Raw genomic sequence first — 26882 nt, forward strand, 5'->3', positions numbered from 1 at the left:
CCCCAACTTCCGGCCTTTCTGAGGAAAGGAGCAGGTTTGGGACAAGAGTCCAAACTTATCTCTGCTTCACCATTCACAAGCCTGAGCTTCCTAAGGGTAACAGGAACCCTCATGGTAACAGCAGTAGATTTCAGCCTCCTGGGGTAGTTAATAAGCTTGGAAAGCACTCTTAAGAAATTGAATTAGATACTAGACATGCAGTGCTCTAGAAAACACTAATGCAATAGAACGTACTTTGACAACAGTTATAGAAACAATAAATGTAAAATGGCATGCTCTCAATTGACGATATGAATGCTAAAGGAATGCAGAATAAAGGAGCAAAAGAAAACAAGAACTACAAGGAAGGATCAGGCTCCAGTCCTTCAGTTCTGCAAAGGTAGCTGCACGGGCCTTGAACGCTCCTCCTTTTTCCCTCAAGATACCAACACAAGATAGTTCAAAAGTTCAAACGAGCAATCCAAAAGAGACAATTTATTGAAATGAGATAGACATTTATTATGGAGGCCAAGGGTAATGGGGCCTTTTCAAGGACTGAAACCAGTAATTGGAAAGCTTTCAGAAGCCAAGAAAGTGTTTGATTTCTCAGTTTCTCATCTCTTTTCACAGACTTGTTATTTTTTCCTCCATGCCTACTTGCTGCCACTACTTCTCCGTATGCAAAAGATGGCTGCCCCTGAGTGCCCTCGTTTACATCATCTCACTTCCAGGCACTGCAGAGATTAACACGCTCCTGTGATAGAAAACTGAACTGACCCAGTGTGAGTTAGGTATATTCCTCTTCCTTCCCTTCCCTTCATCCATCCCTTCCAATCAACTGTGGGCCAGTCAAACATGGCTTAACTTGAGGAGGATGGCCGTGCACTTCCATGGGTATGTGATGGTGTTGACTTCTGAGGGATTAGGGCCTCTGTGAGCTGTACAATTATTCAGAAGTCTTCTATTCCTCCATCGTCACCCCAAAGCTGTAGGACTCTGTGGTCCTTTGAACACTTTCCCAATGAGGTCTCTGAGTGCCTCATCATGGGATGGAAGGATGACTGCTTTCAAGTGCTGAGTGAGGATTTCCAAAGCTCCTTTTCCCAGATCCTTAGCTATCCTCTGTCCGTATTAGAGCTGGGTCTTGATCACATCCTGAACCTCTTGCCTCAAGTTCTGGCATTGAAGGAGGCTGGCACTATTTCTCTTTCCTCTAGCTTGTAAAGAAAGTTTCAGGGAAAAAGAGATAGGGGCTATAAACAGTCACTGAGTGTATAAAAAGAATCAGACACGGTTCATTAGTAGAAGGGAAGACAAAAAGAACCAGATTGCAAAACAGTGTAAGAAGCATGATCATGGTGGGAAAAATGACAACACAAAAGAGGAAAGCACCAAATCATGCTAAAACTTTTGTTTAAAAAGCCATTATCATTAGAAAGTAGCAAAGGGAAAGCAGTAGTTGTTGGCATTTTGTGGATAAAATATTCAAAAGTTCAAACGAGCAAAATTAAACATAATTAAATAAAATGGCTTCCTCAGAATGTGACTTCTGACTGCAAGACTGAATTTTCTCCTTGCATATTACAGAAAACAAAGAAGACTTAGCCTTGGTAGACCACATGAGTGTTAGTATCCTTTCCAAATTTTAAATTGATAGATGATTTTTGGTCCATTTGACTAAGAAGTTCAAGGATCTTCATCCTTTGAATGAGTTAAGTGCAAATTAACCAGAAATACTCTTGCTTGGCAATAATTTCGTTCATCAAGTGATTTAGTTTTGCCAGGGTGTTACTAATTTAAACAAGATGACCTACTTTGTGCATGACATTCTTGCATTACTAGAAGATTCCTGGCTAATAGCAGCATAATTTCCAAAGGATGGTCCAGAAGACACACACATAGTAGTGACATTATCATAGCGGGCCTCACAGCCATCTCTCACCAAGACCATCCTGGTACCTCCACCCCTTCATTCAGAAGATAGCCTCTGGCAGGGAAAAAAAAAGTGATGGAGTTGAGGGAGTATTTGGAATAAATTGTAAAAAAACTGAACATCTATGTTTCTTGGAATCCCCACTTTTTCTTTGTAGTTTTACCAGAAGTCTTAATTTATTGTATTATCTTTGCTTTTATGTTGTCTTGGGTGAGACTCATTTCCATCTTTCCCTTTGAGTCATGTGGAACGGCTACTAATTGGGAAGTATGACAACACAGTATTGAGTCATACAGCCAAGGAAGGAAAAAGCTGCAGCTGATTAACATTTCTCCAGATGCGACAGCAGAGTTAAATAAATGAGAAGTGCAGACCCTTTCTTCACAGCAATGGTGAGGTTCAACAGAGAAAATCAGTGCACAGCTATGTACCGAGTGTTTATCATGTGTGCTCCATGGTAGGGGGTATAAAATATCTTCCTGTCTTCAAGAAATTGGCCAACCAGCTCCAAAGACAAGACATTGACATAAAGAAAAAGAAAAAAAAAAAAAAAAAAAACCTTGGTTAGGTTCAGGTTCACCAATGTGTAGTAAGGAAAGAATTTATTGAAGGGATAATAGAGATTTAAGTTTGTATGATACATCAATAGACAAAGTTTTTGCTTATGTCATCTCATTTAATCCTGACAATCAATCTGAGAAAACTGGTCTTGTTAGCTGTCATTTACAGATGAGGGTCCAACAGCTCAGTAAGTTCAAATGTCATTTTCTCATAGTTGCAGTAATGAGGCAGCCCCCCTGCTAGTTTTGCTCTTACAAGGTATCACGCAGTGTTTAGACAGAGTCAAGATACTGGGAATTAGATACTCACACTGAAGGCCTGATGAGGCCATGGGCGGGCATGGTCTCCCTTGATGCGTGTGGGCATTGCCAGAGTTAAGTAACTGAGAAAGCAGCAGGTCCCCAGACAATAACCCAGAGCTCTGGCTTTTGGCACACAGGAATAGGAATTTTTATCCTTTGGGTCTCACTGTCTTGATCTTATCCTTCAAGGAAGACAGAGACTCCTGATAACCGGTGTAGAGTGTGCCCATCACAGAGTGGCTGGTCAGGAGCTCGAATAGGGCAGAGCCAATCAGACCGAGAGAGTGAACATTTCATACGCCTTACCATCTCACTTCATGTTCTTCTCTGAGTTTGTTTGTTTTCCCCCTTTTTTTTAACTTTTACCCTTCCCCAACCCCAATCTTCAACATCTCATCCAAATTTGGTGTTCCTCTTTCAGTGGAATTACAGAGAACAGAGGAGTCATGTGTTCACATCTATGCCCGAGTCATTCATAGTGGTAAAAGTGTTGGCATCAAGTGAAGGTAAGTCTTAGCCAGTTTGATCTACCATTTTCAAAGTGAAAATCTCTTTCCATTAACAACTGTGGAGTGGTTGAGGCGATTTTATTATTGGGGAAGGCAGTGATTTTCTCACGGTCAGATAGGTTAGCAAGTAACAACGTAGGACTATCAATCCTCAGTCTTCTGCTCTTTAAAGTCATTGCTCTTTGCACTGTCACACCCAACTGAAGACAGAAGAGGGCCAACGTGGAACACTGCTTTTCATGAGGCAGGGACATAACTAATCAGTTAACAATCCTCAGGAAAATCAGTAGAGAATTCTTGACCCATAGAATAAAATCTATGTGGAAGTAATAAGAGAAGTAAGAAAAGAATTAGAACATCATGACCCTTCAGACACCCATGAAAGCAAATTTCAAGATGGCGCTAGCCAGAAGTGTTGAACGCTGAATAAACTCATGGCTCTTATTTCCAAAGTGCTCTTAGGTCTCTTTTGTGTCTCTCAGTCCTATCTCCTCCACAAGACGATGACCTTGGAGTTGAAAACTCCCCATTACCCAACCACCACATCCATTGGTCACTTAGCACATAGTGTGATTATAGGGACCTTCTATAATTCACCTGCACACATCAAGTCTTTACTTTATAGCCACAGCTATATGAAACTCATAGTTTTAACTAAGACATCCAATGCAGTTCCCTGTGCCCTCAGTCTATTCAAGAAGTCTTACAACTTCTGTGCTTGAAATGATGAATCTTTAAAGGAGAAAAGAAGAGAAATGTTCGCCTCCATCAGTACAACACTGGAAACTAAATTTTAAATGTGTCAGTGTTGTAACTGCTGAGCTGCTCTTTTAACAGATGTGACAGGAACAGATATTTTTGCACAGTTTGAAGCCAATGATGAATACGAAATTTTGGAGTGATTATGCGAGATGTCACCTCACATTTGGAGAAATGTGTGAGGTTGAACCTACCTTAAATACACTAATAAAAATCAGAAGAGTTCACTCAAAGACATTTGTTTCCTATAGCTGGGCTGCAAGAAGCTCTGCTTTGCTTCTCCTGATGAAGACTACCTGAAAAATAAAATATAAAGCAAACCAAAAAATAGAGGAAAATGACCTATTCTGAAAGAAGGGTTTACGCTATACAGTTACAAGATGATTTTTTTCTTGTGGCTCATAAACTGGTTCTGAGGGTAATTCCAAAAAAGTGAAGGAAGTGTCAGTAGAGGAAGTGCCTAGTTTTCCAAGGTGATTATTTGCCAGCTTGTTTTTACTGGTTTTGAGGTGACTGTTTAGAAAATTCATTTTGCTATTTAAAAGTTATACATACCCATCATTCAGATAAAATATACTCCAATCTTCTTGGCTTCAAAGCAATACAGTTTTTAAAAATATACCCAAGAAGTTACCCATTTTTATCTTGGGGTGTTAAGATACAGTGAGATTATCATGATTTTTGTTTCTGTTGTGTCTTTTTCTATTGTCCACATTTTTTTTTTTACATTGAGAATGTCTTTCTTTCATAATCAGAAAAAAAATTAAGAATTGTTTCCGAGACAAGCTTATTCACGTTGTATACTGGGGGTGCAAAGTAGTACTATGATTCTTTCTGAGAAAAACCAAAATTTCCTTTCAGAGGAAAAAAAATAAGGTTTCTATAAAAATTATAAAACCAGACTCTGGTTGGCACCCTATTCAGAGAATTTTCTTTGAATGACCTTTATGATTCAAAACATTAATTCAGCATATTTCAATTTTCTCTGCTCTGGGTGGTACATTAATTTCCTCTCATTGACTTCCAAGGCGTCCTGTGCGTGGACAAGCTATCTAGGGGATGGAATTAAACTTGACCCAGCAGGCACTCAGCATATTGTGTCATGGTTCTCTTCACTGTTTGCATAACCCAGAATTCTTTTTGGCCAAGAAAGCACTTGTTTATTAAATTTCCCTTAAAATGCCCGTGGGTTTAAATTGAGGAGGACCTCATTTAGAGAAAAAGCATGCAGCGGGCTCTCATAACACAAAGCATTTGAGAAAATAGTCAGAAAGGTTTTATCCATCCACTTACTTCTCTCATTCAGAGCAATGTTACTTCCAGCTTGGAACATGAGCAAGTCTTTTCTTTGTTTTGTTTTTTTTTTTAAGGTTCTCTTCCAATGGGTATCCACTAAAAATTATTCTACATGCTTGTAATGTGATGATAAACCCAACTTTTTCACTGCCTTGAAGACTTCCCTCTTTATTCCTCTTGAAATTGGCTCTGCTGGTTCAGATAACAATACAAAACCTGATTTAATAGTCATATATTGATGAATGAAAGTTAAAAGTTAGATTCTTCTGGGTTTCATAATTTTCTCCCAGCTCCAGAAGGAACTATTATTAGGGAATCAGTGAGCATTATTTCTCTAAATATATGAGTCAGTATTTTGCCCTCCAGTGTAGGATGTGTTATCAGTAGGACACAAGACATGAAAACCTGATTTGGCCAGTGGATACTAATTTAGGAGCAAAGCAAAAGTAAAACATGTATTTTCCCATGTGGTTCTTAACTAGACAGCAGATGCTGAGCTTTACTTGATTGTGTGTTTTTAGGGTAGCTCACCTCCATTTTATCTTCATCCTGCATGTGGACATTGACCTCCGGATACACAGCCAGCGTGGGATGGCGTCAGTTAAGAAAGTATTAGCAGCCTGGACATCGTTCATTATGTGCAAATTTCAAGCTTATCTCTCTTCACTAGATTTCTATTCATAGATGGTTATCTAGATGTCAAGATCTGTATGCAAATGAATGAAGGAAATATATCCACTGTGGTACCATTTTCTTAAGAAAGCCTTCATAAAAGTTAAGATAGAATTCCAAGGAATCATTCCTTTGGCTTGGTTGGAGTGCTCAAGGTTCTGATGTTTTGTTTTTGTTTTCTTAATTCATAGCATTACTGATTTTTTTTTTGGTGGGGGAGGGAGGTAATTTGGTTTATTTATTGTTATTATTATTACTATTACTATTATTATTATTATTACTACTACTACTACTACTATTGTTTTTAATGGAGGTACTGGGGATTGAACCCAGGACCTCATGCATGTTAAGCACTACACTATACTGAGCTATACCCTCCCCCACATCATTGATTTTAGAAAAAATTCCTAGTCACTAAGAGAAAAGGGGCCAAAAGATTTACTCAAGCCACCTGCTGGGAACCTTGTGCTCCTCCTCTGCAGGAGTTACACTCACAATGACAGTAGCTGCCTGGTGGTAGAAGTCTATGAGAAGGGCCCTGTCTTGTCCTCCAGGCCAACACAGAAATAGAACATGCCCCCACTTGGCCCTGAAGAAGCTGTCCAGTTACTAAGTTCAGACCTGTTTCAGAAGGGAAAGCAGGTTAATATTCTAGGAGTTTGTAACCTACTTCCCACACCCTCGTCTCCCTCTCTGCCTTACAGGGCGTCCTGCCCTTGGAGTCGTAGGGATCCTGCCAGGCACGTGATGCCACACACTTGAACACGGGAGCCCACTGAACAGCAAGGCTTCAGGGAACAGGAAACTGCTGCAGCTTCACAACAGACACGAAAAACTGTATCTTTATGTTCACTCTTCTCTGTATCTTCATTAGGGGATCTAAAATATGACTCTCCTTCAGTTCATATACTTAAAAGGTTTATCATTACTATATCACTGCTTTGTCGGTATAAGAAGAAGGAAGAAATCTACATGGATTCATGTCTCTTCATTCCTCAAATAAGAATAATCAAAAAAAAAGAATAAGAAAAGTTCCCAAAGCATTCTTAAATATTGAAGAAATTTATAACAGAATGAGCAGTACAATAATCACTTTATTGAGACTGTCTACAGTGTTAAGACTTTGCTTTTAATTTTGGTAAGCCTAGATTCCTGATTCATAGAAACTATGAGATAATAAATGCACTTTGTTTTAAGCTGCTAAGTTTGTAATTATATTGTTACAAAGCATATGCAATTAATAGAGAGGATGTGTTCAAAGAGAGGAAGGTCAAACCGGAGGTGAGGACAAGCACAGGGAGTTATTGCAGGAGGAGGTGAAGGAGGTGGCAGGAAGGAAGGGGTCAGTGGACATGAGAACAATTTGAAGAGACAGGTTGTGTGGTCTGTTCACAAGGACCAACAAGTTACCTCTGCACCAAACTTCAGACTAAAGAAACAGCAGATGCCGAGAACACTTAGTAGTGCACAAACAGAAAAGATCTGGTTTCAGCCTGTCAATGAGAAGATGAGCACAGTACTGAGACATCTGTGTTTAGGATAAACAACCATCACAGCCCAGCTCTTCTGGAAGCACCACAGTGAACTGATGGAGCTTGGTCTTTGGATGCGTCTGGCTTTGTACCAGAGCCGTGTGATGGACTAGCTAAGCGGCCATGGGAAATTTTCTTCACCTCACTGAGTTTTTGTTTCTTGTACGTAAAATGTATTTGTTTCATCGTAGGGTTGCTACAATGATGATGTGGGATGACAGATGCAAAACACTTATTGCTGCACATGGCATAAAGTAAGGGCTCAAATACAGCGCTTTCTTGTGCACAGAAGAAACTTCCGTCCCACAAAAATAATTGATCAAATGGATTCAAAGACTAGAGGGAAACGTCACACAGGCAATCAAAGTGAGAAAGTTCTTAGAAGAATCTGTACAAAATATAAAAATAGCCATTCATCTATCTGAACAGAAGAGTTCAAAAGGAATGGAGAAATAGACTCTGTTCCAGCAGAGATGAAGAAAGAGGAAAATTCTAGTTTCAGAAGAAATGAGATAAGGCTGAATTACAAACTCAGAGGATGTAACACTGAATTTTAGAAATATGATCTCATTTACCCGCCCGGAGAGATACTAAATCAATATTCCTATTTCACAAGATCAATACATGTCTGAAAGTTTCTTTCCCTAGCTGTGAGTGAAGACTTTCCTTTAGGACTACCATCATGTGTAGTGTTGGCCTTTGGGTTGGTCTCACAAGCAGAGCCCCTCACATTTTCAGGAAGAAAATAACACTATTTTTTCTTAGGTGCTTATTAATCATGTTAAGCCGTTCTTTAAAAGCAATAAACAATGCACGTGTGGTGATTAGAACAGGATTCTTTTTCAAGGGAAAATAAAGTCTGGCTCAATATGCTTTGGATTCAGGCTCCCAAAAATAAACCCACAATTCTCCATTCCCTCTACCAAAAAGGAAAAAAAAACCCATCTGTTTTAAAGGATATGGAATCCTGACATTTGGGTTAATTTATACTCATAATTATCCAAATATATTTCAAGATCTAGTTGACATTTGAGAGTGTATTTTTCAGATATTTTAAATAGAAAAACCATATTTTATTTAAAGCAAACAAACCAAAACAGCAAAAGATCGAGTCTTGTGGAACCTATGGTCTTATGAAATACAAATAGATTTTAAAGTCAGAAACCTTTCTCTTCTATCCAACATTTATTCTAAATTTATACATGTAAAAGTATCTGTAATGTCTATAAATGCCCAGGTGTTTACAACTATTAATAAATGAAAATGTTTGCAGAATTTCATGCCCTTGGGTAAGACATAAAATTTAGATGTATTTCTAATAAAGAACTGAAGAATTTCTTTACAAGTAAACCACCCATTTTGAAAATAATAATACATGGAATTCATGGACTTTTGAAAAAGCCAGAATTTGTGGTCTCAAGCCACACCACACAAACAATTTTTTAACTATATCACATTCCATCAAATCAGATATATTGTTGCTTTAGATGTAATGATTTCTTTGGTCCTAAAATTTAAATGCTAAGGTTTTGTTTTAATCTGTCAGAATATGCTTTCACAAATATCTGTCCCTTTCCAGACCAAATAATCCTAAGACTACTGCACGTTCACACTTTGAACCACACGATAAAGGTTTCAGGAATGTAACATTTTCTCCAGGACAATTATTTATAAGATAAATAACGTTAAATGTTTATTTGAAAAACTTTAAATCATCAGATATTGTGATTTTATCTAACTAGACTCATATTGTACTTATTTCTCACATTTTCAAAGAAATATTTGCAGACTGTCAAACTGCCAAAATTGTACATAGCTTAGTATCTTTGAAGATTAATTCTGCATCTTAATTGAGGTAGCCTATTTTGAACAAATGTCTTCGTATTTTTACATTACTCTTGAATTAAGCACATTCAGAAATAGAGCATATTTTCATTCACTCATTGGTAAACATTCATTTGCATATGTTACTTTGGTGGCTTAGTTGCCAAACATTTAGCTAAATGATAAATAGGTACTCACTGAGGAATTAAACTTTCTTACAGGGTGGTCCTGATATGAAGCAAAGCCAGAAAATTAATGCTTAGTTTCCAAAACACCTAATGAACACAAAAGTAATTAATCCTATAGCTGTGCAGGCTTTCAATTCTCTGAATTTATAATGTCTTCCATATTTTATTAACTGTTTACATAGTTAAGGTATTATACTTTCTCACATCATTTATGGAGGGTTGAGATACAAATGAGTTAATTTACTTGATGAAATCATTAATTGCTGAACCATCTCCGTTGTGATCGTTCTGTTTATGAGGTAATTTCATGATGTAGACTGTTTTCCATTATTTTATAATTAAGGATCATTTCTGCACACCCTCTGGTCCCATTAGCTCACCCTTCCAATTCCATCGATGGAAAATGTATTAGCAAATTACAACACTGCAGTTGATTCAGGTATTATAAGAAACTGACATATACTAAAGAAAAAAACCTAGCATGGACTATAAAAATAACAGTTTAAGTCACTACCATTCAATAAGGCTATTTTTTTAAATAAATTTGAATTGACAAGACTCAATTTCATGAGACACAACTCCCAGCCATCATGAGACATCTCCATCAGTGACTCCTGCTGCAGACACCCAAGGGATCTCCATCCCAGTTCAGTCCCTCTCACTGACACCAACTCCAATCATTGTGCAGAGAGCAAACAGATGTCAGGGATGTTCAACGGTGCATCAACAGAGTCTTGGAGACTCAAGGACACATATGAGATGCAGAGCTGGCTGCACAAAAGGGGCTGGTGATAGTGGCAGGCCATAACCCCAGCAAATGTGGCTGGCACAGTGATTGATGCAGACAGAAGCCCTCTGATTCAGACATGATTCCGTCATTTCATTTATGACTCAGACACGATTAAGGACCAATTGCAGACATTTAGTAAAGGCCAAATGTCCATAAGGAAACTCATGTAAATGCCACGTGCTAATTGACACTGCTGCATTTAGGGAATAAAATTTTACTCAGTTGAGCTGCATAAGTAAATATAAAGTGTAAAGTAGAAGCAATAAGGTATAATTAAGACATAGTCTTTAAAAGTTGTTTTATAATTAATTATATCTAGCAAAATAATTATAACGAATTATAAACAAATTAAATATAAATGGAATAGAATTCAAATTAGTTCTTAAATTACAGCTTGACTTCATATAAGTTAACGAATTAAACAATAGTTATTTACATCTGCCTAATAACTTTAAGAGAAAATTCCATGGGAAGGCAGCTTGAAATGGCAACACAACCTGGGCAAACAATATACTTTTGGGGAGCAAATTTATAATCAATATATTTTAAAATATAGCTTTGCTCACCACACACCATCCCCCCCACCAAAAAAAAAGGTCAAAAAAGTTAACTGTGAGGTGATGAATGTGTTAATTAACTTGATTGTTGTTATCATTTCACACTGTACACATATATCAAACTACTACATTGTACACCTTACTACATATAGAATTTTTGTTAATTTTACCTCAATAAAGCTGGAAAAGAATATAACTTTGCTTTCTTCCAAAAATCTTTGCCCCCTTGTCCTGTATCTCTTCCTTGGATTTCCTGCCCTAGAGTCAACACTCTTGGGCATGACCTTGAAATGCTACATTGCCACTGTTGACATGGTCAAAGACTTGGAGTTTTTTTCTTTTATTTATAAATATTTTCCCCAGTTTTATTGAGATAAAATTGACATACAGCACCATATAAGTTTAAGGTACATGGCATAATAATCTGATTTACATATATTGTGAAATGTTAAGATGCTCTCATTCTTTAAGGGCTTATGTGTTATTGCTACAAAAATAATTTCTGCCATCTGCCTGTGTATCAGCAGGGTATTAGCTCATCCTTCATTTCCCAGAAGTGTTAAACCAGCATTTTGTAACTTTTCTACCTCGAGAAGATTCTATTTTAGAAAGTTTCAAGTATTTATCAATCAAAAGCAAATAACGACCAGGTAAGCAGGGACCAGATGATAAAGGCTCTTGTGTATCTCTGCTACAGAATTTGGATTATATTAAATTCACTAAGAGTCCACTGAAGAATTTTATGCAGGGAAATCATATGAAATGATTTGTGGTGTACAAAAATCCATTCAGTGGCAGTGCGCATAATGTGGTCGAGTTGGGGGAAAAATTACAGGCATGGCAACCTGAAGAAATTGTTGCAGTAAAGCTGGTAAGAAATACAGGCCCCTAATAAATATCAGCCTTAGGCAATGATCATCAACCACTTGGTGAGAAGGGGGCAGGGGGTGGGAAGGGATAGACTTGGATTTCAAAATGTAGAATAGATAAACAAGATTATACTGTATAGCAAAGGGAAATATATACAAGATCCTGGGGTAGCTCACAGCGACAAAATGTGACAATGAATATTTGTACGTTCATGTATAACTGAAAAATTGTGCTCTACACTGGAATTTGATACAACATTGTAAAATGACTATAACTCAATAAAAAAAAGTTTAAAAAAAAACCACTTGGTGAGAGGTTACAGGTTTTTTTTTTCTAATGGATGGATCAGTACAATAACACACTAAGCCACTGAAAAATCTTACCATTACAAAAATTGAAATAATTGTACATTTTATGTCCCCTGATACAATGAAATGGAATCCACCTACGGATCATTCTTACAGAAATTCTAATGAAACTTCTAGATTTAACTATGAGTTTGCAGAAAATAACAGAAATAGAGAAACATCTCTAATGACACCAGGAGGGTGCAGTCAGAAAAATTCACAATGAGGGAGATTCTACAGGACCAACGACCTGACTTCTTCAACAAACAAGAGAAGGAAAAACAAAAAGGGAGGAGGAACCCCTACACTAAAGGAGACTCAGTTAAATCATATCAACCAAATAAAGTGTGTGGTTCCTGCTTCTTTTCAGATTTGAATCAATCTACTGTAAAAACAACAACAACAACAACAACAAAAATATGAGACAACCAAGGAAAATACACACTTACTGGATATATGAATATATTTTAAAGGAATTGTTATTTTATGATGATAAAGATTTTGTGCCTACATATTTAAATATCTTTTCCTTCTAGAAATACACATTGAAGTTTTTTACTGATGAAATGATATAACATCTGGAACGTGTTTTAAAATAATGGAGTGGCAAAATAAGGAGGGGTAGACATGATAAAAACAAAATTAGCCAAATGTTGATAATTGTTGACACTGGGTGCAGGCACATTTTACTATGTTTAAGTTTTTCTATAATAAAAATTAAAAATAATAGAAATAAAAGAAGCAGTAGTTGAGAGAATGGAAAGAAGTGAATACATGTGAGCAATATTTAGGAGACAGCACAGGCAAGACATTATGGCCAATTATATCTGAAATGGGAGTAGAGGTGGCTTCTAAACTTCTATCTTGGTGGTTAGAGGTCCAGAAGCTCTATTCATCAAGACAGGAGGTACAGGTGGTGGAGGAGCAGATCTGGGAGTGAAGGTGGCAAGTTGGGTTTAGGGTGTGCTGAGTTTGAAACAGCCAGTGGATCTACAGGTACAAATGTCCTATAGGTATTAAGGCAAGAAGAAGGTCAAGGATCCGAATCTGGGGTATAAAAATACGTAACGAGATGTAGAGAGGAAGTGAAGCCCGAGGAGCAATATCCAGATAAGTAAGAGAAAAATCAGTTGAGACTGGAGTTACTGAAACAAGGAAAGACATAGTTTCAGAGAAAGGAATTGGTCAACAGTGTGAATTAAAGAACTAAATGTAACTTGCAGAAATAATAAAACAGTTATAGTAACTAAATAGCAGTGGGTGCCAGGTCAAGAATACGAACTGAACCGTATGCTTGTATATACATTTCCTCTCATTCCTTGGATCCTATTAAAAGAAGAATGTATCAGTTTAAAGGGGAGGGGAAAACACAGAGCAGTGAAGAACAGGAAGGAGCTTATCAATGGATGAACTATTTCAACATGGTTCTAGAAGACGGGAAGCTAGTGGAGGAGTGGAGTTCAAGAAGGCAGATGAGAAAAAGACACAGCCCAGAATAAACATGGAGTGTGGGGCCTGCAGCCAAGGAGGGAGCCCTTCGGCCTCTCAGAGGGGGATGGGGTTACAGCCTCAGGACTCCAGGTGTGATGGGCAGCAGCGAACCTCAGAGGGCTGGAAACAGAAGCATGTGGTCAAAGCCTGCTGCTAATTCCCCATCCTTGTATTCAGAACACACAGCAGCCAGGTGTTACCCTCTAGGCAAAAAAAAAAAAAAAAAGTAGAAGAAGGGTTTTTTGTGTGTTTTCTAAATAAATCGAACACATTGTCTAGCATAAACAGAAGTAACTGTTGCTGTTGGAGCACAAGGAGAAGTACGTTCGGAGAGTCGGGGTTCCCCCAGAGTGGTGGCAGAGGAAGGAAGACAGCCAGCGTCCGGCTTGAGAAGCAGAAAGCGGTGGACAGAGTTGAGAGGGCTTGATACAAGAAGGGAAATGCAAATGTACTTAATGAGGGTCACTTCTTGTCACAAAGGGCAAAATGGAAAAACACCCGAAATAAACTCCTTCCAACTACCTGGTCAGGGTATAGACTAAGCCATAGGTCTAAGGAGGCAGAACATGACCACGAGCTGACAAGACGCAACTGAAGTGAAATGAACTTGGTGACTGTTACAGCCTAAAATTTTAAAGAAATTGAATTGGTTATCAAAAATGTCACCAGAAAAAAAAAAAAGAAAAAGAAAAAGAATTCTGCTTCTAGCCAAAATGGAGTAAGAGGGACTGGGTTTACCACCCTTCCTGAAACAACTAGACAGCTCCTCTTCTATTATTATGACCATGAGGGCTAAAAACCTGGACAAGGTTTTCAGGCACTATGTATCAACCAAGTAGGCAGAGGCCACTGGTCCCTGAGAGAGGGAAAACAAACAAGGTGAGCCCCATGACTGTCCCAGCTTACTGCCCAGACAGAGTTTCCAGGCTGCGGTGCAGGGACAGGGAATCCAAACAAAACCAGGCACTAACCCTGCACTGAGGAGAGACACATGGAGTCTAGACAGGCCAAGAGCTGGAGTTCAAAAAGCAGAGGACTGGAGAGAAGACAGCTGTACAGAGAAGGAGCTACGGAGATCCACAGGGGATACCCCCTCCAGTTTTCATATTTAGTAGCATGTGCCTGTGGAGAAATTGCCTGAAGGGAAAGAACTGCTTGAAAAGAGCAGATATTCAGAGCTGAGGCAGGTCCAAGAATAGTTCATGTTCCAAACAGCCAGAGGAAAAAACATCATAATTCAAGGAAAATCAGGTAGAGCATTTACAATGATATTACCCCAGTAGTGGAAGAAATTAGCCTTAGATTAAAGGTGATTCTGGTTTTACCTAACAAGCGTTAAGAGCAGGCTTGGAAAGATCAAACTGTCACCAAGCCATTTAACCAAACTTCAGAGCAAAGCTCAAGAATACTTATGAGAATGTAATATTAAGCATCCAACAAGATAAAAATCAGGTTTGGAATTTAACAAAAAATTATCAAGCTGACAAAGAAGTAGGATGATATAAGCCATGATAAGGAGAAAAAACCGTGAATAAACACAGTCCCAGAATTAGCACAGATGACAGAAATGCTGGACAAGAACATTAAGACAGTTATTGTAATGAAATTTCATATGTTCAAGTATGTAGAGAAAAGACTCAGCAGGTAAAGTACAGACCTGATTTTTAAAAGAATCAAACTTTTCAAGATGAAAAATGCAATACTTGAAACAGAAAATACCTGAGCTAAAATGATAGCAGATTAGACATTGCAGAATTAAAGATTAGTGAATGTGACAATATAGAAATGAAAATGAAATACAGAGAGAATAAAAACTTAAAGTTGTGGGACATTTTCAAGTTGCCTAACAGATATATATAATTAGACTCCCCAAAGGAGAGGGAGAGAGGATATATTAAAGACATCATGGCTCCAAATTTTCCACATTTGATGAAATCTATAAACCCACAAATCCAAAAATCTCAACACACCCAAGCACAAGAAACATAAAACTATAGAAAGGCATAACAATTAAAAAGCTTACACCCACTGATAAAGGGAAAATGTAACAAGCAACCAGAGAAAAATGTACATACATACAAAAAACAAAATAAAAGTGAGAGCAAGTTAAGTTCTCCTTGGAAAAATAGAGTTGATAGCAGAGCAACATCTGTAAAGCACTGGGGGAAGAAACGGTACAACAACCCTGTAAACCTAAATTCTATACCCAGCAAAACTGTCTTTCAAAAACAAAGGTAAAATAAAGACTGTCTGACTCAATCACACTCACACTATTACTACAAGGCTAACAAGAACTGTTAACACATGTGCTTCAGAGGAAAATCATACCAATAAAAATCTAGATCTACACTAAGGAATGGAGAGCACCAAAATGTTAATTATGTGGTAGATATAAGAGATGTTTATTCTTATTTAAAATCTAAAAAATAAGTACCTGTCTAAAGAAAAAAGTAACAATACATACTGAGGTTTTAACATATGGGGAGCATATGTACAAAGGCTGGGAGGGGAAAATAAAAGTATACTGTTAAGGTTTTTATACTATATATGAAATGCTATAATATTAACTGAAGGCACACTATAAGTTAAAAAAAATTCAAACTCTAAAGTAAGCATTAAGAAAAAAATTATAGCTAATAAGCCAATAACAGAGAAATTGGAATAAATTAAAATAATCCCAAAGAAGAGCTAAAGAATTAAAAGATAACAAAAAAATAGATGGGACACATAAAAAACAAATAGTACAGAGTTGGATTTTAAACCCAGCTGGATTGGTAATTACATCAAATGTAAAGGGGCTAAACACCTCAATTAAAAGTCATAGGTCACATTGACAAAAATAAACAAAATCCAATTATATGCTGCCTACAATAAATGCACTTTAAATATGAAGACGGAAATAAATCAAAAGTAAAAGGATGAGAGGAAATCTGTTAACACTGATCAAGAGAAAGAAAGAGTGGTTATATTAATAACAAGTAGATTTTGGAGCAAAGATTATCAAGGATAAAGAAAGACATTTCAGAATGACAAAAGGAGGTAATTCATGAGGACGACATAACAGTCCTAAATGCTTATGCACTCAATTATCAGAGCTTCGAAACATATTTTAAAAGACTGACAGAACTACAAGAAACAGGAAAATCCATAATACATTCAGAGCTGTCAATATTTATTCCTCTCTCAATAGCTGATAGAACAAGTGACAGAAAACCAATAAAGAAAGAAGACCAAACAACACTATCTAACAAATCAACCTACTTGACATTTACAGAACGTCCCACCCAACAGCAGCAAAGTGTACAATCTTCACCATTGTGGACAGAATGTTTACCAATATAGACCATTTTCCTACCCATAAAAGTTCCCCAAATTTTTAAAAGAATCAATTCGTACAGATTAAGCTCTGACTACAATGGAATTGAATTAGAATCAACAACAGAAAGGCTTCAACAACAACAACAAAATCCCCAAGTACTGAGACATTTATTACCTACTGGTCAAGAAGAACTCAAAGGGGAAATTAGCATTTTGAACTGAATGCAACTGAGAGCACAACACTGCAAATTTTGTGGGATGTGGCTAAATGCCGTACCACGAGGAAAATGCATATTGCTAAATGCCTACGTTAGAAAAAAAGAGAGGTCCCAAATTAATGACCTCAGGTTCCATCTTAAGAAAGTAGCTAAATCAAAGCAAATTAAACCCAAAGTAAGCAGAAGAGAGTAAACAATAAAGATCAGAGGGGAAATAAACTAAAAAACAAAAACAAAAACAAAAAGAAGATCAGAAAAATAGGAAAAAAATTAATGAAACCAAGAACTGGTTCTTTGATGAAACCAAAAAAAATTGATAAACCTCCAGCCACACTGATCATAAAATAAGACAGAAGACACAAACTGTCAATATTAGGAATGAGTGAGGTGACATTTCTATAGAATCTATAGAATAAAAGGATTAACACATCAATATTATGAACAACTTTATGTCAACAGATGAAATGGACAAATTCCTTGAAAAATATAGGCTATCAGAGTTCACAGCTGCCCCTTCTCCAGAGCACTGTTCTTGGCAGAACAGGACCTGTCTCCCTGAGGGCAACCTGCAAACAGTAACCAATTGATACGTAGGTGAAAAAAAATCAGTCCACTCCACCTCACTCTGCGCCAGGATGGGACCAACTCTGTGGTGCACTTCGTGCTCAAGAGATTCCTTGTGAGATCAGACTGAAGCCAGTCTCCAGCTTACATCCTTAGCCTCATCCTTCCTCAGCTTTGTTCTCCTGCCCTATCCTGCTTCCATCACTCTCCTTTTCCTTCAGTAAAGCACCTGCCCAGGGATCCCTGTCTTGAGCTCTGCTTACTGGCCATCTGACCTAAGACAGCGCAGAAGAGGGAGGCTGGAAGGCAGTGATGAAAAAGGTCCTATTCCTTCCTCCTTCCTCACCATTCCTGTCTGCATCACCCCAGCAGTGCCCCCTTATCTTGTATTATGGACTAAACTCTGTCCCTCTCAAAAGATGTTTAAGTCTTAACCCCCAGTACCTGTGAATGTGGCCTTAACTGAGAATTAGGTGCTGGCAAATGAGTGAGCTAAGATGACGTAGACATTAATCCAACATGACTGATGTCCTCAAAAGAGGGGGAAATACAGACACAGAGACAGACATGCATGGAAGGAAGAAGATGTGACGCCACAGGGAGGACACCAGCTACAAACCAAGGAAAGGAATGCCTGAGGCTCCCAGGACTGAGAGCCCAGAACGGATTCTCCCTAAGGAACCAACACTGCCCACTCTTGGATTTCCGACTTCCAGCCGCCAGATCTGTGAGAGAATGCTCTTTGCTTGCTTTCAGCCACCTAGTTCGTGGTACTTTGCCATGGCAGCCCTAGGAAATTAACCCATCCTGTCAGTGTCAGTCAGTTCGTGCCCAGTTTTCTCCCAGCACACCCACAGTCAACTTCATGTCACCTTCACGGGGGTATCTGCATCAGCTGGGCAACAACCCCTAGGGCTCCTGAGTCAGCTTCTAGGCTTTGGTAACCCCAACTTCCCGTGTTCCTCGATCCCCAGGGATGGGAGCTGCCTACTGCAGTCACTTTTACTTCATTGATCTTTTTTAACTGTTTTCAGTTTCTCAACACCCATTTAACTAAGTCCTTATGTTTAATTTGCTCTGTGGGAACAGGAAATAGCTATTATGTTTAATAATACATTAATAAATGGCATTTCTTTATTTTTGACAAGACCCCTGAGTCATGACCATTTCATTCAGAGGAAAAAGCCAAGGTCCATAACATAGTTTTTAAATCCTATGCAATCCAGGCCCCTGGCTACTTCTCTACCCTCACTTCTTGTCATTTCCTCTGTCACCCACTCTACTCCAGCTGCACTGGTCTCTTTGCTAATCCTGAAACATACCAAGCATGCTTGCTTTATGGCCTTTGACTTGCTGTTCCCTGTGCTTACAGACATACGCGGGCATGTAGCTCACTGCTTCAACTCTCTGCCCACATATCTACGCCCCAGTCTCTGGAGACAGTTTCCTGACAATGTACAATCACCCCTGGGATCCACAAGGAATTGATTCCAGGACCCCCGGACGCCACAATCCACAGGTGCTCAAGTCCCTTATACAAAATGGCATAGTATTTGCATATAAGCCATGCACATCCTCCAGGACACTTTAAATCATCCCTAGATTATTTAAAATACTCAATACAATGTAAGTGCTATATAAATAGTTGTGAATACAATGTAAATGCTATGTAAATAGTTGCCAGCACATGGCAAATTTCAGTTTTGCTTTTTGTAACTGAATGGAATTAAAAAAAAATTTTCGATGGCAGCTGATTGAATCCCCAGACGTGGAACTTGCAGATACGAAGGGATATAAAATGACTATTTCTCTCCAGCACCGCACTCGTTCCTCGCGCCCCTTCTCTCTGTAGCACTCACCCTCTGGCACATTCTGTGGCTACTTGTTGTCTGTCTGCCCCAGTGGAAAGAAGTTTCATGCTCCATGAAAGAAGTTTCATTCACTGCTGTGTCCCCAGTACCCAGAGCGGGATCTGGCACACAGCAGGTACCAACTTTTAAACTAAAGACTGAATAACTCTAGAAAAAACCCCTACCAGCAACCCTACCACTGTTGTCAGCGTACTTGAACGATAACCAGTCTTTAGTTTTTAAAGGCTGTGTATTTATTCTCTGGCTTTCTTGGCTGCCCTTCCTGGGGGGAATCATCCTTTAGTAACAAGGTCTCCTGAAATTCCTTGGTGAAGGTGCACTTTAAGTTGTGTTTTCCCTTCTGTTTAACAATTAAAATTTTTTATAATGCAAGTACTCCCTCCATGTAAACCTTTAAAAAGCATTAAGTGAAATGAGGCTAGACAGCCGCATTCATCGAGAGGCTGGCACCGTATGATGAGGCTGATCGGGACTGTGCTGGGGTGACCAGGAGGAAGGAAATGTAATTCCTGCCTGCACAGAGCTTCCAATCACATAGAATTCCCACGTATGGAAAAAACCTCAGACGGTTATGATCAATGCAAAAATGAAAACAAACCAAGAAAATACGTGCCAGTTAGATGAGAAGCCATGGCTGAAGGGCCATTCGAACTAAAATTCCTAAAAGCTGAAAACCAGGATTTAAAGAAAGAAGCAAAGATCATCAAAGACAAAGTACTCACAAGAGAAAATGACACGTACATGAACATAACTTCATTAGTTACCCAGTCTATAAACTACACTATGAATTTGGCTAGAGCCTCTCCTTTCTTAGTTACCTACTTTATTCTGTGCTTTCCCTTAAATGTATCGTATTCTACTCTGAACTCAAATGCTTCTGGACTTTATCTTTTTTAATTGAAGGATGGTTGATTTATAATGTTTCAGGTATACAACAAAGTGGTTCAGTTATACATCGATACATTCTTTTCCAGATTCATTTCCATTATAGGTTATTACAAGATAATGACTATAGTTCCCTGTGTTACATAGTGGGACCTTGTTGTTTATCTACTTCATATATAGTAGTGTGTATCTGTTAATCCCAAATTCCTAATTTATCCCTCCCCCAACCCCCTTCCCATTTGATAACTGTAAGTTTGCTTTCTATATCTGAGTCTATTTCTGTTTTATAAATAAGTTCATTTGTACCATGTTTTTAGATTCCATAAGTGATACCATGTATTTGTCTTTCTCTATCTGACTTACTTCGCTTAGTATGATAATCTCTAGATCCATCCATGTTGCTGCAGATGGCATTATTTCCTTCCTTTTTCTGAACTTTAGATGGCAGAGAGGCAGCATTTCATAAACTCCTTCGAGCTCACCCTCAGGTCCCAGCTGACATGTCATTTTCACAGGGAGGCTGTTTCCAGTCACCTAATCTGAAATAAATGTGCCTTGTTATTTTCCATCTTAGGATTTCTTTTCATAGCCTTTACTGTAATTTATAATCACAAGTTTATTTGTGACCTTATCATTTGTCTTCCTTACTAGATTAGTAACTACCTACAGGCAGGGTGTTTGTATTATTTTTCATTACTGTATACATTAGCACAGTGCCTGGCACTTAATATGTATTTGTTGAAATGGAATTAAATAGTAAATACTCCTGTGAAGTCCAGAAATCCATATATAAAACTGATTCCCATACCCAAAGTAGTTTAAAATAAAACTTACCAAATTTAAGTCATGCTAACTTCTGATACATAGACATAACTGTGCATACATACATATGTAAATACACATATACATAATTCCTATCTATGATCATATTCTGAGCTTTACCTATGAAATCAATTTCAATTTGGGTCAGTTTTTTCATCTTTTGCAAGAAACGTCATTTGTTCATAAAAATCTTGAATCCATCGGAGGCAAAGAATATAATCCAGGTAGGACTGCGATATGGGAGTGGGATGGTCAGACTTGCCACTAGCCCAACCAGGGTGCACTGGTGCAAATTAGAAAAAGAAGCCACATCGTCTGTGCAGACACGGCCATGCACCAATCAACTGGGCTTGGTGAGTGGATCATGAGCAGGATTTCAACTCCCATTTGCTGCCTCAGCCAGTGCCTTGCATGGGTACAACCTGCATGGAGGTGGAGGTGCTAGGGGGACCGATCAGTGCGGTGATCTGGCCACCCCTGTACAACTCCATTCCTTGCTTAAAAAAATAAAGCTGGATTTAATTTGTCTGCATGAGTTTGGTCGGGTAGGGTCTCTTCTTCTCACCACTTCTGATGATTTAGCTGAAGAGGGCGATCTCTCTGATGGAAGAAGATCATTTTTCACATTCAAGTGCTGCAGATGGCTGTGTAAACTCCAAGAGGGCTTTCGTGGTTTAATTTTAGGAAATAGCCCAAAGTTGATTCTTGATTCCTAAAAAACTATGCTGTCAATCTGGCTGTAGATGAGCTTTGCAATTCGCTCTGCAAAAAACGAATCAGAAGTTAGTTCACTAGTATAACACTGCTTAGTGACTATTTGGAAATTACATCAGTGGCACTGAAACTAAATGCAGCTAATTCATCAGTGACCCAGTTGACTATCACAACTAACGCAGAAAGAACAAGTTTGTATCATTTCAGTAATCTTTTATAAACTCTCTACATCTACTTAGGCTCACAGGTCATAACATCTGCATATTTTTTTAAAACCAAAATTAACTTACTTTTAAGTGTTCTTAGTCTTTAAGTACAAACCATGAGGAAGGCCTGTTCCCGTTCCAAAACTACAAAGATGAACTCATCACTTGGAGAGGGAGCATAAACCATTGAAATATAATTTTTAAAGGATTTTTATTTTGGAAAAACAACCTAAAACTGGTATTTAGGAATACAGCCTTGGAGAGTGGAAAGCTAGGTTGGGTCTCCGGTTTTTAAACCACCTAATTAGATGAGATTGTGCAAGTGATTTAATCTTGATGGGGTTCCCTTCCAGATTTGTTTATTAAAGGAGAGTTTAAAGTCTTAAAGTCTTTATAGCTCTATGATTTATTTTACATTAAAAGTCTTCAAAGCAGGAAGAATGTCAGATAAAGCAGTCTGTGGGATCAGAAGTGGCATTTGCAATCACAAGCATACAGAAGTCTTGTGTATACAAGAGGCCCTGGAAGAAACGTTAAGTACGTCATCGGGACCCTACGCTGAGCTCAGGACTGGACGAAACATCCCAGCAGATTCTTTTCAGTTATTCCAATCTGTCACCTCTTTTGGGAAAAAAACCTAGCTCCACTAGTAAATCCGGGCCCAGGAAGTGAAAGCCAGTCGACTACTTTAAAAATAATTAGTTCAATCAGCTATCCACCTCACCGTCACCAGCTTTCACATTAGCTTGGAGAAATCTGTGTCCAGAGAAGCGGAGCAAATCCAAATATGGTGAACGTTCTTCCGCTGCCAAAATGAGAAAACTGCCTTATCTCGTCCTCAAAACCCATCTACCAGAAAGTCAGCTCCCCTGTTAAATATTCAAGTGGGCAGAAAGCACATTTGGTGATGCAACTCCGTGGAGACTCCTCCTGATACCAACTTGAGGGGATCCAGTCAACGTCAAGCTACCACACTTGATAATGCACTAATTGCTTTAGAAACTCTTTACGCAGACTTGGTCTAGCGGGCGGGGGGGGGGGGGCGAGTTAATTTATTTAGATACATGGGATACGAAGCACCTCCTCCTTCTTGACGCCCGCAAACCTACTACTACTAATCCTTCTTCCAGAGTTGACGCCTCTTAAGTCTCCTCAGGATTTTTTTTTTCCATTTAAAACGAACCATATTCCCAGGCTAGCTCCCTCCCTGCTACTCCACCTGGGGCAGGGGAACCTGCGTCCCTGAGTTCCGGGGGAGGCGCCAGCCGGACCGGCTGAGTTCCAGGGCACAGGTAGGGCCCTCGAAAGGGGCGTTCGGGGCCACCTGGCCCAGGACCTGGGCGGGGGCAGTCCCTCCAGGGGACTGACTCGGCCCGGACACCCCACCCCACGCACACGTGCCGCTTCAGGCGCGCGCAGACCTGAGGCACGGATGGGTACGTCTTCTCAGCACAGTCTTCCAATCATCTCAACATACTCAGCGGCTTGCAGCTTCTGGGCTGTCCCGCTCCGCCTCAAAAAACAGACCCCCCAGGAAGATTTTTACCGGCTGGAGCTTCACATTGTCAATCACCAGGGGACAGGGGGGTCCGTGTGGGCCACGGGAGGAAAAGGGGCCGGAAAGCTCCCTCCCGCCAACTCCAGCCCACTGGGTTCATCCTCCCTCCCGGGCGAGGGGCGGGCCGAAGCCGGGGTAGGGGAGGCCCTGGAAGGGTCCCCTCCCTTCTCACCTCCCGCAGTCCTCTCTTACTCACTTGCTCTCGGAGCCTCAGCTCGGCAGCCTAACGCCCGGGGTCGCGCGGAGGGGCTACTGGAGCAGAGAGGAGCCGGCGGGGAGCCTCCGGGCCGCGCCCCAGTCCCAGGCGGACCGACGGGCGACCAGGGCCATGCACGCCCCCACCCGGGCGGCGTGGCGCGGCGAGGCGGGCGCGCCGTGCTCCGCGCCCTCGAGGCTGGCTCCGAGGGCTCCGCTGGACCCTCCCCCTCCGCCCGCCGCCGCGGCCCACGGCCCCTCCCCGCCGCACCCCGGAGGCCGCCGGGGCCGGGGGACGCGCTCGCGCCGGGGCCGCCCCTCCCCTCCCCCCACCCTGGGCGGGGGCGCGCGAGAAGCGGTGACGTCAAGGGGCGCGCGGTGGCAGCACCTCCCCGCGCGCTAGTTAAAAAGAAGAAGAAAAGAGGGAACGAAACATGAGAGGCTGTGTGAGAAGCTGCAGCCGCCGGCAGAGGAGACCTCAGCATCATCTAGAGCCCAGCGCTGGCCCTGCCTCCGCCTGCCCCGCCGCCGCCGCCGCCGCCGTTTCTGTTCCTGCTACTGTCTCACCTAAACAACTCCCGTTACACGGACAAGTGAACCTCTGTGGCCGTCTTCTCCTCCTCTTCTTCCTCCTCCTCTTCCAACTTCTCCTCCTCCTCCCACTTCCCAGCCGCAGCAGAAAGCCCCCCACCCAACTGACACTGGCACCACTGCAAACGGTGTCAACTGCACAACTTTATCTCGCTCCTCGGGCTCCCCTAAGGCATCGGGCCCATCGCTTCGTCTTATTTTTTGCAAAGTTGCATCGCTCTACATCTTTTCGCACCCGCCACCTCTCTCTGCCTCTCGAGTGTCCTGCCGCCCTGCAGCCTCCTCCTGGAGCTGCGCCCTAGTGCCCCTGCTGGGCAGTGGCGTTCCCCTCCGTCCTCCCGCGCCCAGCCCCTGCCGCGCGGGGCAGACGATGCTGAAGATGCTCTCCTTTAAGCTGCTGCTGCTGGCCGTGGCTCTGGGCTTCTTTGAAGGAGATGCTAAGTTTGGGGAAAGAAACGAAGGGAGCGGAGCGAGGAGGAGAAGGTGCCTGAATGGGACCCCCCCGAAGCGCCTGAAAAGGAGAGATAGGCGGATGATGTCCCAGCTGGAGCTGCTGAGTGGGGGAGAGATGCCGTGCGGTGGCTTCTACCCTCGGCTGTCCTGCTGCCTGCGGAGTGACAGCCCGGGGCTGGGGCGCCTGGATAACAAGGTAGGCACGCACCCGCCTCACAGCTGCGAGACTGGCATACTGGCGGGTGGAGTTCCCAGTGGCTCCGGCAATACTGGTGGTTGGAAGAGGGGCGACACTTGTTTTGGGAGTTCTTTTTGATAACTTTTCTAAAGCGTTGGCGTGATGCGTTTGTGTGTTCCTCTGGGGTGCGCAGATACCTCTCCCGCCCCCAAGAGTCCGCGGTTGGGATGCTGTGCAAAACTGCCTGTCTCAGAAAAGAGAAGCTTCTGTGGTACCTGCATTCTGGGCTGGGTAAATATTTTAAAAGAATCGCGATTAACAGTGTGTTTTGGATCAAATCGGGCATTGGCTGCGGTGAAACTGTTAATTAAGGTGGCTGTGGTTTCCGGTTTATTTTTCTAGGGTAAAAAGATTTGTGCAGTTTTCTCCACGTGCTCGGTTAGGGAGAGGAGTGAATCTTAAAGGATGTTGAAGCATGGTTGGTTTATGATCCCCAGCCCCGTCAGAGGGGGGTGTCTTGCATTACAATAGTTAAACAGCGACAAGGAACTTCTGGTACTCCAGTTAAGAACCCAAAAGTGGGCGAAAGATTTTGCTGGGGGCGTATTTATCACATAAAACCGGGGCGATTCTCCGTCTGTTTGTCATGTTTTGTAACATTATAAATTCTGTCTTTCAGTGGTAGTTGTCTAGGAAAATCTTCTCCAGAAAACTTGTTTTAGGGGTAATGGCATTTACATTTTCCCCGGTGTTAGTAAGTTTAAGCAAATATGAAAACAGTGTTGGTCGAATGTAAAGACGTGCTTATATTTGAGTTTGCAACATCTTTCTTGCCCTGGGATGCAGTAATGTGTGCTCTCTACTGTACTCCAAGGAATCACGTCATTAATAATCCCTGCGGGTGAAATAAACAATCAGGTGTCTTTGCTCCCCCTCCCTTTCCCCATTTTAGGTTTAATTAAGAATTCCTCTGTTACAACCCTGCAGTTGTCAAGGTCTGAGAGACTCTTGGAAAACTTGTGCTTCAGTCTTCCTGACCCAGGCATTAAAAAAAAATACCCTGGCTGAATCTAATTTTTATGCTCAGTTCACGGTAGATTTCACTCTATTCTCATGTAAACAGCTCCTACGAATCAACATATGTGTCTGGGTGGTATCTCTCACTTTGTTTTGTAACAAAAAGCCATATTGCATCATTTAATTTGCTCAAGTCATGCAAATAGGAAAAAATCAATAGGACAAAAAGGGGTCGACTTATCCTCCTCCCCACTAAACTGCTGCCCACACACAGAGTCCTGTTGCTTATGGCAAAAGAATAACAACAACACCATTGTGTTTGTTAGTTGGTTCACTAATGGGTGAAACTAGAGAACATCATTCTCTTTCAGTCCCCAGCTCTGTCCAAATGTTCATGCCTTTTGAGGGAGCATTTGTCCAACTCCTTCTATTCCCAGATGAGTGAGAACTGTCTTGCTGCAGGTTTTCAGCTGTAACTCTCTCTTTATTCTTACCATATGCAGCAGTAGTCTGAGATTCAGGGAACAGATATTCCAGCATTTTATTCAAAACATTGTCATGAAGCTCCTGTGTTGTAACTGAATTAAAGTACAAAATCGCTCCATTCACATCAGCTCCAGGGTTCTTGCCAGGAGCCGGACAGAACCAGGGAGTTCAGAGAAAGGTTTAGAAATATTTGCCA

At 40.7% G+C, this 26882-nt stretch overlaps 1 protein-coding gene and 1 long non-coding RNA gene across 4 annotated transcripts in view; one reads left to right on the forward strand and one right to left on the reverse strand.

The window, feature by feature from the left end:
* Nucleotides 1-187: 187 nt before the first annotated feature.
* LOC106729927 lies at nucleotides 188-24131 on the reverse strand. 3 transcript variants are annotated; one of them, XR_004314012.1, is made up of 7 exons: nucleotides 23963-24131; nucleotides 21854-22050; nucleotides 20830-21005; nucleotides 5871-6045; nucleotides 5337-5528; nucleotides 4238-4339; nucleotides 188-3600 (listed from the first exon to the last, which is right to left on the reverse strand). It is a non-coding gene; the product is annotated as an uncharacterized LOC106729927 (long non-coding RNA). The 3 variants fall into 3 exon arrangements; XR_004314017.1 differs by having other exon boundaries at nucleotides 5337-5531; XR_004314013.1 differs by lacking the exon at nucleotides 4238-4339 and having other exon boundaries at nucleotides 189-3600.
* A 264-nt stretch (nucleotides 24132-24395) lies between these two features.
* HHIP (hedgehog interacting protein) overlaps nucleotides 24396-26882 on the forward strand; it is a 92554-nt gene continuing 90067 nt past the window's right edge. Inside the window, exon 1 of the mRNA XM_006187214.2 lies at nucleotides 24396-25201. Within this exon, the coding sequence (XP_006187276.1) occupies nucleotides 24923-25201 (279 nt within the window). The 5' untranslated portion in view covers nucleotides 24396-24922. The remainder of the gene's footprint in view (nucleotides 25202-26882) is intronic.

Source organism: Camelus ferus, chromosome 2 (genome assembly GCF_009834535.1).
Source record: "Camelus ferus isolate YT-003-E chromosome 2, BCGSAC_Cfer_1.0, whole genome shotgun sequence".
NCBI classification, from domain to species: domain Eukaryota; kingdom Metazoa; phylum Chordata; class Mammalia; order Artiodactyla; family Camelidae; genus Camelus; species Camelus ferus.